Source organism: Eubalaena glacialis, chromosome 7, assembly GCF_028564815.1.
Source record: "Eubalaena glacialis isolate mEubGla1 chromosome 7, mEubGla1.1.hap2.+ XY, whole genome shotgun sequence".
Taxonomy (NCBI): Eukaryota; Metazoa; Chordata; class Mammalia; order Artiodactyla; family Balaenidae; genus Eubalaena; species Eubalaena glacialis.
The window spans coordinates 32,615,829-32,632,824 of record NC_083722.1 but is presented as its reverse complement, the minus strand read 5'-3'; the positions used below and the strand labels follow the sequence as shown (position 1 = coordinate 32,632,824).

The window sequence follows — 16,996 nt, the reverse complement described above, 5'->3', positions numbered from 1 at the left end:
ATATAAACATGGGTATATAATAGAGTAGAATGTAAAATCCATGTGAATTTTAAAGATTACAGAGACATCAAAGAAAGCCTGGAGCAAGCTCTTTTGGTAGCAGCCTGGGAGTGTGTGGCCCTTAGAGGTCCCGTTCTGGAGGATGGGGCACCATGCCTCGGTTTATCCATCTGTGCCAAGGTCTCCTCAGTTTCATCCAGCTCTGAGGATGCAGGACTCTGGAGCTCAGTGCCCAGGGAGATTCTGAAAATGTCTTTTTGTTTCTTTGCCCTCCTCTTGTCTCTTGCCTTCTGCCCTCCGCACCTCCCGCAGGCTCCAGCTGCAGAAGCCCCCAGGGACGGCCATTGCTGCTGACCTCCGTCCCAAACAGCCCCCCGGCCGTGGCCCGGCCCCAGGGCGAACCCAAGCCGGCACCAGGCCCCCAGCCCCGCGCAGTCCCGGCCTCCCCGCCTCCTCCGCGCACCATCCCAGCGCCTCCCCCCGGAGCCGGTCCCTGTCCCGCAAAGAGAGCCCCTCCCCCTCGCACCAGGCCCGGCCCGGGGCCCCCCCACCCTGGGGCGCCCCGCAGGCCCGGGCCCAGCCTGAAGTCACCCCCTCCCCGGGGGCCCCCAAGAAAGGACCCAGAGGGAAACTCCAGACTCAGCGCGCAACCAAAGGCCGGGCGGTGGTTGCGGAGGGTCGGGCTGGGGCCAGATAATGACGCGCGCGGCACTCCGTGGCCCCTCACCCTCACCCCGGCCCCCCACCTGCAGCCGGCCACACTGGAACAGCTCCCAGCACAGCCTTACGCGCCTGACGCGCGCCACCCGCGGCCCCAGCTTCCTGCCTGCACCCGCGAGGACGCGCGCCAGCACACGCCGCGCCCACCCGCCGGCCCTGCGGAAGGGGACGCGGCGCCGCGGGGGGACTGTCCGCCTCCCCATCCTTCCCCGTCTCCGCCCCTCCCCCTGCTGCCCTTCAGGTGGGGCAGGCTCACCCTACGCCCCGGGGAAGGCTCAGCGACTCTTCACCAAGGACTCCACGAATGGGGACGCCCTGCTCACCACCAGGCCTCTGCTGCTCTCCAAGCCCCCCCAGGGAACTCTGCTTACACATCCTGCGGCGCCTTTCCCTTCTCCTGACCCTCTTCCAGCCAAAGCTACACGCCCCAACCCTTTCGGAAAGGCAGCCTCAAATTCCAGAAGTGGAGGCTCCAGCCTCCCACTAGGGGTTAATCTCACGCCTCCTGGGAGCTGTGGTGGTTGGAAAGGGCTCTTCTCAGCTGCCAGACGGGGGTTGGGGAGGTGAGACCTAGGAGCCATTGGTCTACTGTGGTGTGAGGGGGCAGGTTTGACCTGGCCCAAAGTCAGCACCATCCTGGACACCCCTGTAGGAGACAGTGGACAGGTGATGGGGGAAGGGTGCTCCCTTGTGCCTCTAGGGTGCAAAGACCCCCTCCCCCTTAGTTTGTGTGGGACCTCAGTGGGAACCATCAAGTGTGTGTGGGCTGCCTTCCTGGGCAAGTGTTTCCCAATGGGAAGTTGCAGGGGGGCTTTAAAAAAGGTCTCACCCCTTCCCTTTGTCCCCGGATCTAGTGCTCAGGACCCCTCACCATCAGGAATTCCTTCTTGCCATCTAACCTCAATCTTGCCTACTGCAGTTTCAGCCAACTTCTCTCTCTCCTGAATTCAGTGGAGGTGGAGAATGGCTGGTTATCATCTTCTCTGCACTGGCCCTTTGGAGATTCAGGGACTCAGTTCTAGCTGGGTCACCCTCCCTGTCCTCCTGCCTGTGGGGAGTAGGCTGGATCAGACCATCATCTCCCCCAGTGGGAGAGAGAGCAGAAATAGGCAGACAGACAGACAGCTGGCCCCTGGACTCAAGGCAGAAAGGCCCTTCTAACTTCCAGATTGTATGCTTGTGTGATAGGTCCAGCCCCAGTCCCCTCCACCTCCAGCTCACCCTTCAGCCTGTCCCCTCTTGTCCTAATCCCAACCCATGCGGCTGAGCAGTCCCTGCAGTGGGTGAGGCCTCTGCTGCTCCATGAATGGATATGGGGCCTCCTCCTGGGCCTGGCTCCTGCATAGTTCATCCCCACTCATCATCAGCCTCAACTGCCTACATCTGGGCCAAGGGGCTGCAGAAGGGATAGCCAACCCTGCCTATCTGGGACAGGTCCCCTGCAGGCCTTCTCCATCCTCAGCACACACAGCCTCTGCCCCCTGGCCTGGCCCCTCTGTTCTTCCCTGGGTCACAGAGAGCAAGGCAAGACAACCAAGGGAAGAGGAAGAAAGGTCCCAGCCTGCCCTAGTGATCTGGCAGCATCCAGCCACCATCACTTAGAAGGATGCCCATGAGGAAATCTGCCCCGAGAGAAGCCTGGTGGTGCCAGCTGAAGCCCCTGATGGAGAGTCGGTAGCTTGGGCAGCTGCTTCTATGCGAAGGTGGTGGTTTCTCTGCAGACCAGCCCAGGGGAGGACTCCAGGGTGGATGGCCTTCGAGGTTCACCCTATGCTGACGCAGAAGCTCCCAGAACACTCAGGAAACCTCTCCGGACAGAGCCCTCTTTGTCAACCCGAGACCCTCCCAAGGCCTCTGCTGCCCTCTGGATCCAGCAGAGGGGGTGGAGGAAGGGCCACTCCCTCCCACCTAGAGCTTCTCCGAATGACAATCAGCTCGTGCCAGGTGGGGACCAGGGCATGACCCCTGGTGCCCAGGTCCTGGGCCTGCTCCTTGCCACCAACCGAACTGTGAATGTAGGGCCCCCAGCCTCACCCCTGCCCCAGGACCAACAACACCCTGGTTTGGTGTTGGGAGGGAAAAGGGGGCGGCCTGAGAGAGCCCCAGGCCCATCCCACCCTCTAGCTTCACCCAGCACTGGAGCTGGGCAGAGACACAAAACCCTGTCTGCCTTTGGGATTCCGGACCTCCCTAGGGCTCCCAACTGACCTCAGGCCTCTGCGTCATTGAATGTCACTGAGGTGGGGGGAGGAGAGGAAGGGGCGAGTGTGCGAGGGGGCTAGGGGACTGACTCTGCTCTTCTCCCTCAGAAGGATCCAGGGCAGAGGAAACCACACCTTCCAGTGCCCCCACCCCCAGCTGCAGCTTCTTCCCCCTTGGGCACCCATTCCCCGCCACCAAGCCTTCCCAGTCCTGAGCGCCTTCTCTATAAAAGAGTGTCACATCACCACCACCACCACACCCCTCCAGCATTTCCTCATCACCACAGCCTGTGTCACTGGCTCGGATGCAGGTCTGCTCACCCCAAAACATGCCTCCCCTCCCCAGCTGCACTGTGCACGAAGAAGGTGCAGGCGAGGAGCTGGGCCCCAAACACGTGGGCTGCCCCCTTCCCAGATCCTCCCAGGGGCCTGGCTTGCTCAGTCTTCTCAGCTCCGGGGACCAGCCCTGGTGGCCATGGGGTAGGGGGCAGAGAGTTGCCCTTGCCCTCCCCCTGGGGAAGCCACTGAAGAATGTTTACATGCCAAAAAGAATGTAACACCCTCCCCAACCCCTCCTAGTCACTGCATGGCCTCTGCCCACCTTGCACCTGTCCACCCCTCACCCCCACCCCCTGGAAGCCCCTGTCATGATTAGATCGGGTCTCGGAAGGGAAGTAGCCATCACACCATTAAAAAGCCTGTGGACCTTTCTTTCTGTTGGCCTGGACTCTTTTTCCTTTGGGAGAGAGGACAAAGCCCAGGCCCTGGGGCTGGGGGTAGACAGGAGAGAAGAGAGCAGGTTGGTGGGAAAGTGGAGAGGGACTGTCATGGAGGCAGATTGTCTACAGAAAAGGATATGGAAGCTCAGGATGGATACCGCAAATTTGCTCAGGGTTACACTGGGGGAAGGGGATGGTCCTGCTGTCTCTGACAGCAAAGCTCAGGCTCTCTTGGCTCCCCTGGCTCCCAGAGACTCTAAGTCTAGCTTTGTTCAGAGAGGGAGGGAGGAAGAATTTTCATTGCCCCAAAATTAACAGACAAAAGTACAAGTGTTTGGAAAACCATAAAGTACAGCAGCTTACAGGCAAGGAAGATAAATGGTCATTATTCTAACAAAATCTATGAAAATCACAAATGAACAGAGCCTCCACTCCTAGAAATGTATCCTATGGATATACTTGTAAACTTGCAAAATTATATGTGTCCCAAGTTATTCATGGCAGCATTCTTTGAACTCTGCAAAGCCTCATCTGCAATTCCGAAAGCCAAAAAGTTCTGAAACTTGGGAGTCTTCCCATTAGATTGGCATAAACTCATTTGGTATCAAAACCTGCCAAGACCATTTACAGTCTTTATTAATTCCATTTATCATACATGTTTGCAGTGGAAATATTAATGTGTTTGATTGCACGGCACTGCCTTAGATCCTACTAGGGTGTTTCATAATATATGGAATATGCACTGAATTGCCTTTCTAAATATTAATATATTCTGGATTCTAAAAGATTTTCAATGGTTTGGGTAAGAGACTGTAGACCTGTAAAAGCAAGCGCTCAGAAGCCATCTAAATGTCCATTAATTGGGGCCTGTTAGTAGAACATGGCCACCCATATGACATCGTGGGGTACTGTGAAGCTCTGCAATGAAGGAGGTGGCTTTTTGTATACAGTAAAAGAACCGTGTGTGTAATGCCCAACTGTGTAGATGAGTTAGAGGACTCTGGTTGCTTTGGGAGGCGAGCTGGGGGGAGGGAGGCTGCAGTGTAGTGTACTTGCTGTACTTTTTGCATTTTGGATCCTAGGTTCACTATGTGTGAATCTTTCACCTAGGCAATACGTACGCAATTTCTGTCCCAGGGTAGGCTCCCAGCCCTGTCTGGGATCAGAGGGAGAAGGGCCCAGGCTTTGATGTCCTGCTCTCCCTCCGAGAAGACCACTCCACCACAGCTCTGACATTCCAGAACCTGTGTAACCATCTCCTGTTTCCCTCCGTGACTTCCTGGGCCCCCCTTTCTTTTGACGTGATGCAAGGGGGCTCTAGGGTCTGATTCACTAGCTTTCAGTGGGGCCCCCACGTGCTTTTACCTTCCTTCTTGTTCAAAAATGTCAAAAGCAGGTCATATTTGTAGTAAAAAGGCAAGTGCTAAAAGCATATAAAATAAAACGTGAAAGCCTCCCATCCACAAATGTGACCATCTACAGGTAACCCCTGTGAACCACTTGGTGTATACCATCTCAGCCCTTCTTTTATGTTTATAATAATAGCACTCTCTCCATATGTATTTCTTATAAATAGAGGAGCATATTACACCTACTATTCTGAAACATGATTTTTACACCCAACAATGTCTTAAAATACAGATCTTCCTTGTTTTTAGTATATCATAGAGTTGTACAACCAATCATCACAATCAATTTTAGAACATTTCCATCACCTCAGAAAGAAACTCCATACCTATAGCAGTCACTCCCATTTCCCCCCAACCCCTCCAGCCCTAGGCAATCACTAATCTACTTTCTGGCTCTATATAGATTTGCCTATTTTGGACATTTCATATCACTGGAATCACACCATATGTGGCTCTTTGTGACTGCCTTCTTTACACAGCTTCCAAGGTGAATGTTTCCAAGGTTCATCATATTTAGTTTTTATCAGTACTTCATTCCTTTTTAGGGCTGAATGATATTCTGTTGTATGGATAGACAACATTTTGTTTATCCATTCACCAACTGATGGACTTTGGGTTGCTTCTACCTTTTGGCTATTATGGATAATGCTGCTATGAACATTCATTTACGAGTGTTTGTGTGAGCATATGTTTTCATTTCTCTTGGGTATATATTCTAAGTATATAGGTAGAATATAGAAGTAGAATTGCTGGGTCATATGGTAACTTTATGTTTAATAGGTTGAGGAATTACCAAACTTTTCCACAAGGGCTATACCATTTTACTTTCCCACCAGCAATGTAGCAGGATCCTCGTGTTCTTTTTAATGGCTACGTAATGGTCCATGGCATGAATGTTCTATCATCTATCTAACCAGCTCCACATTGTGCTTTCATTAGAGTCTTTCCAACTTCTCACTATTTCAATAGTGCCAAAATCAACATCCTGGCTCCAATCTTTGCTTACGTCTACAAGTCTAATTCTAGGAGAAATCCCCAGAATAATCAAGTAGATGAAAAATGATATCTTGTTCTATTTTTAAATTTCTTTTATTATTATGAATGAATGAAAGAATGCCATTCATTGTTGTTTAGAATTCCTTCAATCATTCATTCGTTCAACTAATTCTGAGCCCCACATGTACCAGAGGCTATGCCAGACATGGGACACCATCCAGGAACTGAGACAAGGCAGAGTGTGCCCTCTAGGAGGTGGCTGTAAATTAACTTTCACTTTACACGAGGCTCTATGTGCGCTGATACATGAGGCTCAGGTAGGGCCTCCCAGGCCAGACTGCAAACTTGTAGGAAGGCCCTCCGATGAATATGACTCTTAGACTGAATTTTGAAGGAGAAACAGGAGTTGGGCACATAAAGAGCAGCGGGGGCAAGGTGTGGAGGTGTGAGGACTATGTGTGGTTCAGTGTGGTGGTCACTGGTGTGATTCGGGGAGTAGAGAGAGGAGTGAGGGGGGGCAGGACCAAGCCTGCGGCAGGGGTGGGCTATGCCAAGGAGGACAGCTTTAGAGGGTTACAGAGAACCCCTGCCCGCCCTCCTCCCCCAGGAGCCTGAGACCTGCAAGGCACACTCACTTCCCTCACAGCTTGGCTCCACAGGTGAGGACCTGCCCAGCCCCCCGCTGACCTTCTCTCCACTCCCTCAGAAAGACTATCTTTTCTGTTCTAGGGCCAAGAGAGCTCTGAGGACAGCGGCACAGAGAAATGAGTGGCTTGAGCAAGGTTCCTCAATCAGGGGCTTGATAGGGGCCAAAAGACCCAGGACACTGGAGGGGCCTTTGTTAGTAAAGAGAGGTCCTTGGGGGACACTCTGGAAAAAAGAGACCAGAGTGGGAATGTGGAAGGTGTCATGTCTCTGATCGTCATACACTGGGGCCTGCTGAGGTTTTCCCATTGGCTACTCAGGAGTCAAGGCCAGGATAAGAGCTGAGACCAAGCCAAGACTGAAGGGTAGTCAAGATGAACTTCTAAGTCCTCAGCCGATGCAGGAGCCTAGTCTTGCCCATGGTGATGTGGTGATGGGGGAGGAGAATTGCATGGTCATTGGAATTTGGCCATTAGTCAGAGGGAAATATGAGACAAGCCCATTTTCATCCATTCCAGGTGGCATCTTCTGCATTCCTCTCCATCCCATGTACAATTAAGCCCAAAGCAGTGTAACATCACCCATTGCCACCACCATCAATTTTACGACAATCACCACCTCTATCTCCATTACCTACTTCTAGCTCTATTACCCACCACTACCAGCACCCTTATCACTCAAATCACAGATACCCTTCTCCATCACCTGCAGTCACCACCACCATCACCATCACCACCACTAGGCTCTGATGACACGATTAACAAGAGAGACAAAATTCTTGTTCTTCAGGAGCTTATATATCTTCAACATGACCACCACCACCATTTTCACCATCATCACCACCACCACCACCACCACTACCATCAGTATCATCTACCACATAATCCTCATCACCACCATTGCCCTCATAACCACATCACTATTACCACTATCCCTAGCCCCATACCCTTCATCCCTATTCCAATCACCATCATTTCTGCCATCAGTATTCCCACCTCCATCGCTGGTATACCATCCATCCCATCACCATATTTCCCACTACAATGGATTCTGTCATTACCACCATCATCAATGTAGGAAATGATTACCTGGATTGTAGCAATGATTAATGGTCAGTGAAGCCCCAAGTAAGATAGGGAGGTTACTCAGTGGAGAGAGAGGCAAAAGAGTAAGAAACACTAAAGTGTAAGAAGTCTCTATTGCAGGCAATCCCAAATAGGGAATTGTTTACCCCAGGAACTTATTCTTTCCCAAACCCTCCAACAGTTTTAGCGTAATTTCAAGTAAGGAGTTGTTGTTTTTCCAGGGCACAAGGCTCCTTCTCATCTAGTCTGGTATAAATGAGGGTCTCCTTCTATCTTGGCCTCTGAGCCCAAGTTTGGATCCCCAGGTTGGAGGGGCATGGGGATGGTTAAAAATTTAATCAAAACCAGCTCTTGACTGGTGATTCAGAGCTGATCAGTACTCTGGTTAGACTCCTGGCATTTCCTACCTTGCTTGTCCTTGCTTTTCCAGCCTCCAAACATCATGGTCATTGTCACCACCATTCCTTGATGACATCAGAGAGGAGAGCTGCCGTATGGGGTGGAGGCAGGGAATAAGATGAAGCTGGAGGTACAGTTAATGTCAAATTACTCTCTGTAGAAAGGGGCTTCAGATTTAGATCTGAGTTGCCTAGAAGCCAATGCAAAGAGAGAGAGGTGACTATTAGCTACGTCTCATGTTAAGGCAGGAGAGAACCCTCCACTGTGAAAACGAAGGCACCACAGCCAATGCCCAGGGTTGGCCTCATTGGCTGTTCTCTCTGGCTGTGGAAAAACCTCAGAGTATTCCCCTGTGGAGTCGCTGGAGGGACCATGGTGATGAGATGGCTGCAAAACTTACCTCTCAGGAAACACAAACAGTTATGGTATTTTATATTTTTATAGAAATGATTACATAGTATCAAATGAGGGAGGAACCAACAATGTGGGGGTCGCATATGGGTGAGAGCAAGAGGGAAGGAGTTTCTCACTCTTGAGCTGGTCTCCAGAGTGGCTGGGGCATCCACCAGGTGAATAGGAGGGAGGCCAGGGCTGCCCTCAGGACCGCACCCAGGGTACTGGAGGGTATTGGGCATGGTGGGGAGGGGTCAGAGACAGGCTTGGGGAGAGGAGTCACATGGAGGGTCATATGGCCAAGCTAGGGAGCTGGACTTTCACCCTCCAGCAGAGGGAGCTCTTGAGGGGTTTTTTGTTTGTTTGCTTTTGATGTGGACCATTTAAAAAGTCTTTATTGAATTTGTTACAATATTGCTTCTGTTTTATGTTTTGGTTTTTTGGCTGAGAGGCATGTGGTATCCTAGCTCCCTGACCAGGGATTGAACCCGCACCCCCTTCATTGGAAGGCGGAGTCTTAATCACTGGACCGCCAGGGAAGTACCATGGTGAAGGGTTTTAAACAGAGACATTACCCTGTCAGATTTGTGTTTTAAAATGTTCATTGTGGTGGGTGTGTTGAGAGGGGTGAGACTGGAGGCAAGGGGTGTTGTATCACTTGTTTTAACCCTCTCGCCAGACTGCACGCTCACTGGGGGCAGGGACTGTGGCCGAGGCATCTTTGTACCTTACAGAATGCTGAGGTCGCACTAGAGACTCAATATCTTTTACTATTATCACCTCCTGTCACCACCACCAAATCACTGCCCTCACTCCCAAGCCTATTAGCATCACCATTAACACACACCATGTCAACAATTTAGCTCTTTTCCCAGAGCTTTCTCAGGGAGCCCAGCCTAGGGCAGACTGGAACATCTCCAGCTCAGCAGCTTGGGTCAAAGGCCCGGGCAAGAGTCAGGGGTCCTGGTCCTCTCTCCAGCTCTGCTGCTGAGTCACTGTGTGAACCCAGCAAGCCGTGTTCCCAGCCTCCCAAACAGTTTTTCTTAACTCTTCAAAGTGGGGGCTAGATTAAATAAGAGGTTTTCAAATATTTTTGTAGCTTGGGCTATTTAGAAGCTTATTTGCCAACCTGGTGTTTGGAGAATCAGATCAGAATAAATCTGACATTGCTGGCTTTCCCTGTGCTTTCGCGGCAGGGGGACATGAATGAGAACTGAGTGGGGAGTCAGACAAATTCTGAGTCTTAGGCATTCATTGCAGGCAACTATGCCAGGACCTTGGCAAACCCTTTCCTTCCCTACCACCATCCCCCAGACACCACAGGGTAATCTAGGAAGCTCCTGAAATAGGGGCAGAGGGCAGGCAGAAGGGACTGTGTATATGGGAAGAGCCCCTGAGTGAAGAAGTGGGAGGGTGATAGGTCTCGGACCCCCAGATCAGCCAGGCTGTCCAGTGTGGTTCCAGGTGTGTCTCAGGCCAGGGCATAAGCTCCAGGTAGGGGTACAGGGAGGCCTTGTGGCTCAGCAGGAAGAACCCTTCACCTGGTTAGGGCCTGGCTGTCAGTCTTGCATCCTGAGCTGCTGGTCAGGCTGTGGCTGCAAATAGACAAAACTGAACTAAGGCTTCACAGGACAAAGGGCATCCAGGGAGAGCTGGCACTATGCTCCATGGGACCTCCCCTTTTAGGGACCCTTGGAAGCTCTGCTGACCAAGGGGCTAGGGCCTCACCTCCTACATACCCAGCTACCCCATCATGGCAGCCCAAGGTTGCCCCACTTGGTCCTTGAGCACCAATATGTAAGTCCCAGAGCCACAGAGTCAGTGACCTCTGAATGGATGGTAGCCCCTCCCCCCAGGCACTGGGCCAGACAGGCAGGGATCCCTGGAGACCTGGGTGGCCTGGGAGGGCCCAATTCTGGGCCAGCCCCTGAAGGCTGGATTCTGGCTGCAGGCTCTCTGCTCATCAGTCAGTCTACTCCCGCCTCCAGAGTCCAAGGGTCCAAGTGGTGGGCAGTTTGAGCTGTGCTGGGCACTACAGAGGGAGTCCGTGCTGGAGAAGGTTGGTGGGTGGGCAGCATGGGATTCGAGGAGCTGCTACACAAGGTGGGAGGCTTTGGGCCCTTCCAGCTGCGGAACGTGGCACTGCTGGCCCTGCCCCGTGTGCTGCTGCCCATGCACTTCCTCCTGCCCATCTTCCTGGCTGCTGTGCCAGCCCACCGCTGTGCCCTGCCTGGAGTCCCTGCCAACTTCAGTCACCAGGACGAGTGGGTGGAGGCCCACCTGCCCCGGGAGCCTGATGGCAGGCTCAGCTCCTGCCTCCTCTTCACCCATCTCCAGGCGCTCCCCAACACCACGCTGTGGGGAGGTGGGCAGAGCCCTGGGGAGCAGCTGGAGGGTGAGCCCTCCACAGTGCCCTGCCCTCAGGGCTGGGAGTACGACCACTCGGAATTCTCCTCCACCATTGCAACCGAGGTACCCGTGCTGGGAGGTTGGGGGACATGCGAGTGGATGGGCCTGCCATTGCCTTGGGTGATTACCATGTGGGCATTAGACACATTATTTTACCATTTAGAGTCTCAGTTTACCAATCTGTAGATGGGATCTAGAAATTCAAAGCACTGAGCTTCGTTCCTGGCTTGTAGTAAAGCCCCTATGTGATAGCTGCTATTATTAATTGCAAGGTGATTAGGGCAGGTGAGGGCTAAGATGGCTCTAGGGAGCTGGGGCAGAGATTTGAGAAGGGTGTTTCTGTAGTAAGAGGTGGAGAAACAATAGAGGATTCCTCTCTCTTCCTTTTTTCCGGGCCCCAGGTCTAGGATTTGCATAATCCATCTAGAGGAGTGCAGGTGGGGGCAGAGTCTCTCTGGGAAGGAGCAGAACTCCTGTTGTCACGGTCAAGGCCTTCTATGGGAAGACACTGAGGCTGCAGAATTGGGGAGGGGCAAAGTTTTCCACCCTCCAAGCTGGGGTGAATAGTTGGGGGCTATCTGACATGGAGGTACCAGGATGGCACAGTTGACCTCAGAGGAACCTGGGGTCTAGGAGAAGAGGGATTGGTACCAGCTGGAGAGGGCCCTGTGCCCATAGGAGGCCCCTCCCTGCCTGTCCCTGCAGTGGGACCTGGTGTGTGAGCAGAAAGGCCTGAACAGAGCCACTTCCACCTTCTTCTTCGCCGGTGTGCTGGTGGGGGCCGTGGCCTTCGGATACCTGTCTGACAGGTGGGGTGAGGTAGGGGGGCCAATAAGGGTGTGGGGTGGGGAACCCTTACCACTAGCTGGGGTATGGGCCTAGTATACCTCTGTCTTGGGACTTCCCTTCTACAGGGCGCTGACCCTGCATGACCCCTGTGCAGGTTTGGGCGGCGCCGTCTGCTGCTCGTGGCCTATGTGAGTTCCCTGGTGCTGGGCCTGGCATCTGCAGCCTCAGTCAGCTACACCATGTTTGCCATCACTCGCACCCTCACTGGCACGGCTCTGGCTGGCTTCACCATCATCGTGATGCCACTGGGTGAGGCAGGCAAAGGACGGGTAGGGCCTAGAAGACTGCAGGGAGGCAGTTGTCAAGGGTGAGACTGAGCCCATCTGGCCCTTGCTAACTGTCTTCCTGTCTCCAACCGCACCCTGGGTCCAGAGCTGGAGTGGCTGGACGTGGGACACCGTACTGTGGCAGGTGTCCTGAGCAGCACCTTCTGGACAGGGGGTGTGATGCTGTTGGCACTGGTCGGCTACCTGATACGGGACTGGCGATGGCTTCTGCTGGCTGTCACCCTGCCTTGTGCCCCAGGCATCCTCAGCATCTGGTGAGACCTGGGGGTAGCTGGGGAGTGGGAGATACAGGAGGCCAGAGACAGAATTAATCAGAGGCTGAGATTCAAAGACAGACTGAGAGATGAAGAGAAACTGTCAGTGACCAACAGAGAGAAAGAGAGACACAGATCAATACAAAGAAGATGGCACCAGGCATGTGAAGCAGAGAAACAGGGAACAAAATATAGAGAGATAGAGATGGAATGACAGACAGAACCACTGAGAGACAGTGAGAGACCAGGACCGAAATGCAGACTCAGAGGCACAGATAGAGATGAACACATGAGTGATAGAAGAGACAGAGCCAAGCACAGACGGGCTGGCGCCCTGGAGGGGTGGGGGTGGTGGCAAAGCCAGCACAGGGGTAGGGAGTCCAAGCAGGAGGGTGGGGGGCTGGGTGAGGTGGGCATTTCATTGCCTACCCAAAATGAACTGGTTTTGGATGATCCCTGTGGGTATGTCTGTATGTCTGTCTCTCTTTCATCCTATGCCCTCCTGTCACCTGTGGGTGAAGTGGGTAGCTGGTCCTGGGGGCTGAGGTTTTGGGAGCAAGACCAATTCAGTTGAGTAGAGAAGGGACTCCCAGGCTGTGGACGACCTAGGCCTGGGCAAGGAAGAGTGGGAAGAGGTGGCTTTGAAATTGGGCCTTAAGGGATGAATAATAGTTCATCAGGTGAGGAGGGCTTGGGAAGAGAACACATTCCAGGCTGAGGGGACTGTGTGGGGAAGAGCCTGGAAGCTGACAGCCTGTGGTGTGCCCAGGAGGGAGATGTGGCTTAGAGCGCTCTGACTGAAGGGCCTCCTCCTGCCCCCCAGGTGGGTGCCTGAGTCTGCACGCTGGCTTCTGACCCAGGGCCGTGTGGAAGAGGCCCACAGGTACCTGCTCCGCTGTGCCAGGCTCAATGGGCGGCCTCTGGGTGAGGACGGCCTGAGCCAGGAGGTGAGAGTGAATGTATGTGTGAGTGCATGCAAGTACCCGTGTGTGTGTGTGTGTGCCCTGTGTGTGTGTGTGTGCCCTGTGTCAAGGGACCCCTTCCTGGGGTCCACTCTGTGTGCAAGAAAAGCTCCTGGCCCCCAGTGGAGTGTTCCAAACTCTTCAGGATGTCCTACTGGCCCTGGTGGGCCACACGCTTGACTCAGGGCCCACCCTACTCAGCTCCCACGTGCATCCCCTCCCCCACTACTGCAGAAGAGAAGGATGGAGACCCAGGGAGAACAAGGTGTCTTGCTTGCTCAGGCCACATAGCCAACTCCGATGTCACAAACTCTTCTCCTTCCCCACCAGGCTCTGAGCAAAGTGGCTGCTGCGGAGCGAGTGGTCCGAAGACCCTCATACCTAGACCTGTTCCGGACACCAAGGCTGCGACACATCTCATTGTGCTGCATGGTGGTGTGGTGAGGAGGGGGCTGACCTGGGCCTGGTGGGGTGGGGGAGGGGCACACTCCACTGGTGCTGAGTGTGAGAGGACAAGGGACAAGTGAAACTGTAACTGCGGATGGCAGGAGGATCCGCCTCTAGGGGGGAAGGGGCTCTGGGAGGTCAGGATGCAGCAGGCATCAGAGACACGTGGGGTTAAATTCAGGCTCTGCCACCTCCTTACTGTGAGCCCTTTGACAGGTCACTTAACACTCTGAGCCTCAGTGCCTCTTCTGTACAACCGGACGCTATTAGTTCCTAACTCACAGGGTTGCTGTGAAGATTAGGTAAAGGTGCTTGGGCTACTGGCATGTGCTGCACACTCAGAAGGGATTATGGGGACACGGAAGACCGTGGGCAGCGGGCTCCGAAGGTGGGGGAGACGGTCCCTCTAAAAGGCCAAGGCTCCTGAGGAGAGGACAAGGGGGCGCGAAGGAGGACCCCTGAGTGGTATCCCGACCGCCCTCAGGTTTGGAGTGAACTTTTCCTATTACGGCGTGAGCCTGGATGTGTCGGGACTGGGGCTGAACGTGTACCAGACGCAGCTGCTCTTCGGGGCCGTGGAGCTGCCCTCCAAGCTGCTGGTCTACCTGTCGGTGCGCCACGCTGGACGCCGCCTCACGCTGGCAGGAACGCTGCTCGGCGCCGCCCTCGCCTTGGGCTTCAGGCTGCTGGTGTCCTCCGGTGAGCCCCGCCCCAAGCCCCCGCCCATTCCCGTAGGCCCCGCCTCCTGGCCGAGAACCCCCCCCCCCGCCCCGCCCCCCCGCCCTTTCCCGGAAGCCCCGACTCAAGGCCAGTTAAGTCCGGCCCTCTCCGGAGGCTCCACCTCCTATCCTGGGAGAACCTCCGTTCTCCTGCAAGGCCTGCTCACTACCTGAACCCCTCTTCCTCCAGAGGTGAAGTCCTGGAGCACCGCCCTGGCGGTGATGGGGAAAGGTTTTTCTGAAGCTGCCTTCACCACCGCCTACCTGTTCACGTCGGAGTTGTACCCTACCGTGCTCAGGTGAGGGGTCCCAGGCAAGCCACCTGGAGGGAGGGCTTGTTAGTCACAACTCTTACCAACACGCCTACATACACACACTGCACCCCAGTCCCTGTCGCCCATTCCTTACAGAGCTAATCAGAGCTGTCTGTGTTTGCCTAAGTCTGGGAGGAGGTGGGGCATTTAATCTTCTTTACTAAGTGACCTTAAGCAAGGTCAGACAACTTCTCTGGGCCTCCTTTAAAAGAAAACAGTCGCAAAAGGCCCCATCTGTCCATCCCATCCTACTCAACACAGCCCAAGCAGAACTGCCCTTGGGAGTTGTCTCTGGACATAAGGCCCTGGCCCTTTCAGGTAGCTATAGACAGGTGGGGAGGAGATGGGTAGGCAGCTGGGCATGTTTAGAAAGCCTTGTGTCTCCTCTAACATGGCAGGGTCTGTTCCAGCTGCTGACCCCTTCCTTTCACGCTACCCTTTCCCCATCCTCCTTCTGATGACTTTTTTTTCCTTCAGCAATACCTGATTGGTACTATCAGAATGGGGGCCCACCCTCTGGTGGGTGCTGGCTTGGGGGCCCCTGGTCTGGAGGTGGGTGGGAAGACCACCTGAAAGAAGACTCAGCTTTCTTAGCTGTCTGGGGAGAAGGGGGCACCAGGCCCTGCCAGCCCAGAAAGGGAGCCCCGTGAGGCATGACCGCAAGTAGGTGTGAGCACCAACCCCCTCCTCCATCCTCTCTCTCTGAGCAGACAGACAGGGATGGGGCTGACTGCACTGGTGGGCCGACTGGGGGGCTCTTTGGCCCCATTGGCAGCCTTGCTGGATGGAGTATGGCTGTCACTGCCCAAGCTCGCTTATGGGGGGATCGCCCTGCTGGCTGCCTGCACTGCCCTCCTGCTACCAGAGACAAAGCAGGCACAACTACCAGAGACCATCCAAGACGTGGAGAGGAAGAGGTGTGTGCACAGGACTGTGTCTGTGTGAGCACATGCATGTGGGTATGGGTGCTCAGGTACCTGACACCTTAGGTAAGATTCAGAGAGGAAGACATGTCTGCACATGTGTGTCTGGTGCATGTATGCGAGTGTGCATGGGTGTGTGACCTGAGGTATGTAAACTGCGTGTATAGAAGTGTACATGAGTCCGTACCTGTGTGTGTGTCCAGGAAGAAGAGGATGTGTACACACACTCAGGTATGCCTACATGTCAGGGATGGGTCAAGCATGTGTGGGAGTCACTTGTGGGAGTACATGTGTTTGTATATCAAGAGCTAGGGGGAGCCCTAGGCCAGCCCTATGGGGCAGGCTGGGGCGGTAGGCTGGGAGGATAAACCCCACCATTGCTCATGACTCCTTCCTCCTCAGTGCCCCATCCAACCCTCAGGAGGAAGAGATGCCCATGAAGCAGGTCCAGGACTGAATGGAATCAGGGGCAGGCCCTCCATGGAAGTTCTGCAGCAGGGGCTGGGAGAACAGAAGGGCAGGCCCTCTGAACAGGGCTGGGGGCAGTGAGCCCCCTGCCCAGGCCTGGAGTTGCCCCCTCTCTGTGCTCATCCAGCCTTGACTATTTGGCCTCCAGCAACAGAGCAACTTCCCAGAATGCAGTGGGCTGCTGAGAATTCTGGCACCCCTCTCATGGCTGGGGGGATTCTGTAAATAAAGGTGCCCCTTGGGTTAGGGCAACAGTGAGGAGCTGTGGGATGAGCCCTGGATGGGAAGCCACTGAGTCTGGCCCTGGGTTCTGGTCCCAGCTTTGTCACTGATTTCTGGGTGACCTTGGGCATGTGGCTTTCCCTCTCTGGGTCTGTCTGGTCATCTCTCAAATGGATAATGAAGCCTCTTAGCAGACCTCGCCACAGGATCTATCTGCTCTCATGCTCAAATGAGATGCTGAATAAGGTGCTTCCTCTAGAGATGGTGCTAAAGAAAGAACTGACCTATGATGACTTCTGGTACCAACAGGGCTGGTGGGCATGTTGTCCACTGTGTGGTGCTGGGAGCTGCCCAGTGCCAGAGCCAGGGGACCAGGAGAACAGAGCTCTTTGTTCCCATGGCTGGCTTTGCTACCTCCCAGTCACTATGCAGGGTAATGCATCCCCACACCCCTACACTCCCCACCCTCCAACCCACTGTCTAGGCCTCATGCCCAAAGAAGAGTTGAAGGCATGGGAGCCAACATTTTATTGGAGAAGCCAAAATAAACACAAGTTTTATGAGTACCTTGAAGT

At 54.2% G+C, this 16,996-nt stretch overlaps 2 protein-coding genes across 3 annotated transcripts in view; both read left to right on the top strand.

Moving 5' to 3' along the window:
- The window catches only part of TTBK1 (tau tubulin kinase 1), a 35,356-nt gene extending 34,659 nt beyond the window's left edge, over positions 1-697 (top strand). Inside the window, exon 14 of the mRNA XM_061195044.1 lies at positions 313-697. Coding sequence (XP_061051027.1) covers positions 313-697 — 385 coding nt within the window. The remainder of the gene's footprint in view (positions 1-312) is intronic.
- Positions 698-10,506: 9,809 nt separating this feature from the next.
- Positions 10,507-16,987, top strand: SLC22A7 (solute carrier family 22 member 7). Of its 2 annotated transcripts, none has more exons than XM_061196175.1 (10): positions 10,507-11,039; positions 11,682-11,785; positions 11,920-12,074; positions 12,198-12,366; positions 13,190-13,313; positions 13,659-13,768; positions 14,260-14,474; positions 14,685-14,793; positions 15,519-15,725; positions 16,134-16,987. In XM_061196175.1, exons 1-10 carry the CDS (start codon positions 10,644-10,646, stop codon positions 16,186-16,188), a joined length of 1,644 nt encoding a protein of 547 aa, XP_061052158.1. In that variant the 5' UTR covers positions 10,507-10,643; the 3' UTR covers positions 16,189-16,987. The 2 variants fall into 2 exon arrangements, with proteins under 2 accessions (XP_061052158.1, XP_061052159.1); XM_061196176.1 differs by having other exon boundaries at positions 10,507-11,045.
- Positions 16,988-16,996: the final 9 nt, after the last annotated feature.

Bases quoted from the DNA above. Each gene is read 5' to 3' on its own strand.
- SLC22A7 (XM_061196176.1), top strand. From the start codon at position 10,644: ATGGGATTCGAGGAGCTGCTACACAAGGTGGGAGGCTTTGGGCCCTTC. The intron at 11,786-11,919 runs GTGGGGTGAGGT...ACCCCTGTGCAG, and splicing joins TTCGGATACCTGTCTGACAG to GTTTGGGCGGCGCCGTCTGC. The intron at 15,726-16,133 runs GTGTGTGCACAG...CTTCCTCCTCAG, and splicing joins CAAGACGTGGAGAGGAAGAG to TGCCCCATCCAACCCTCAGG.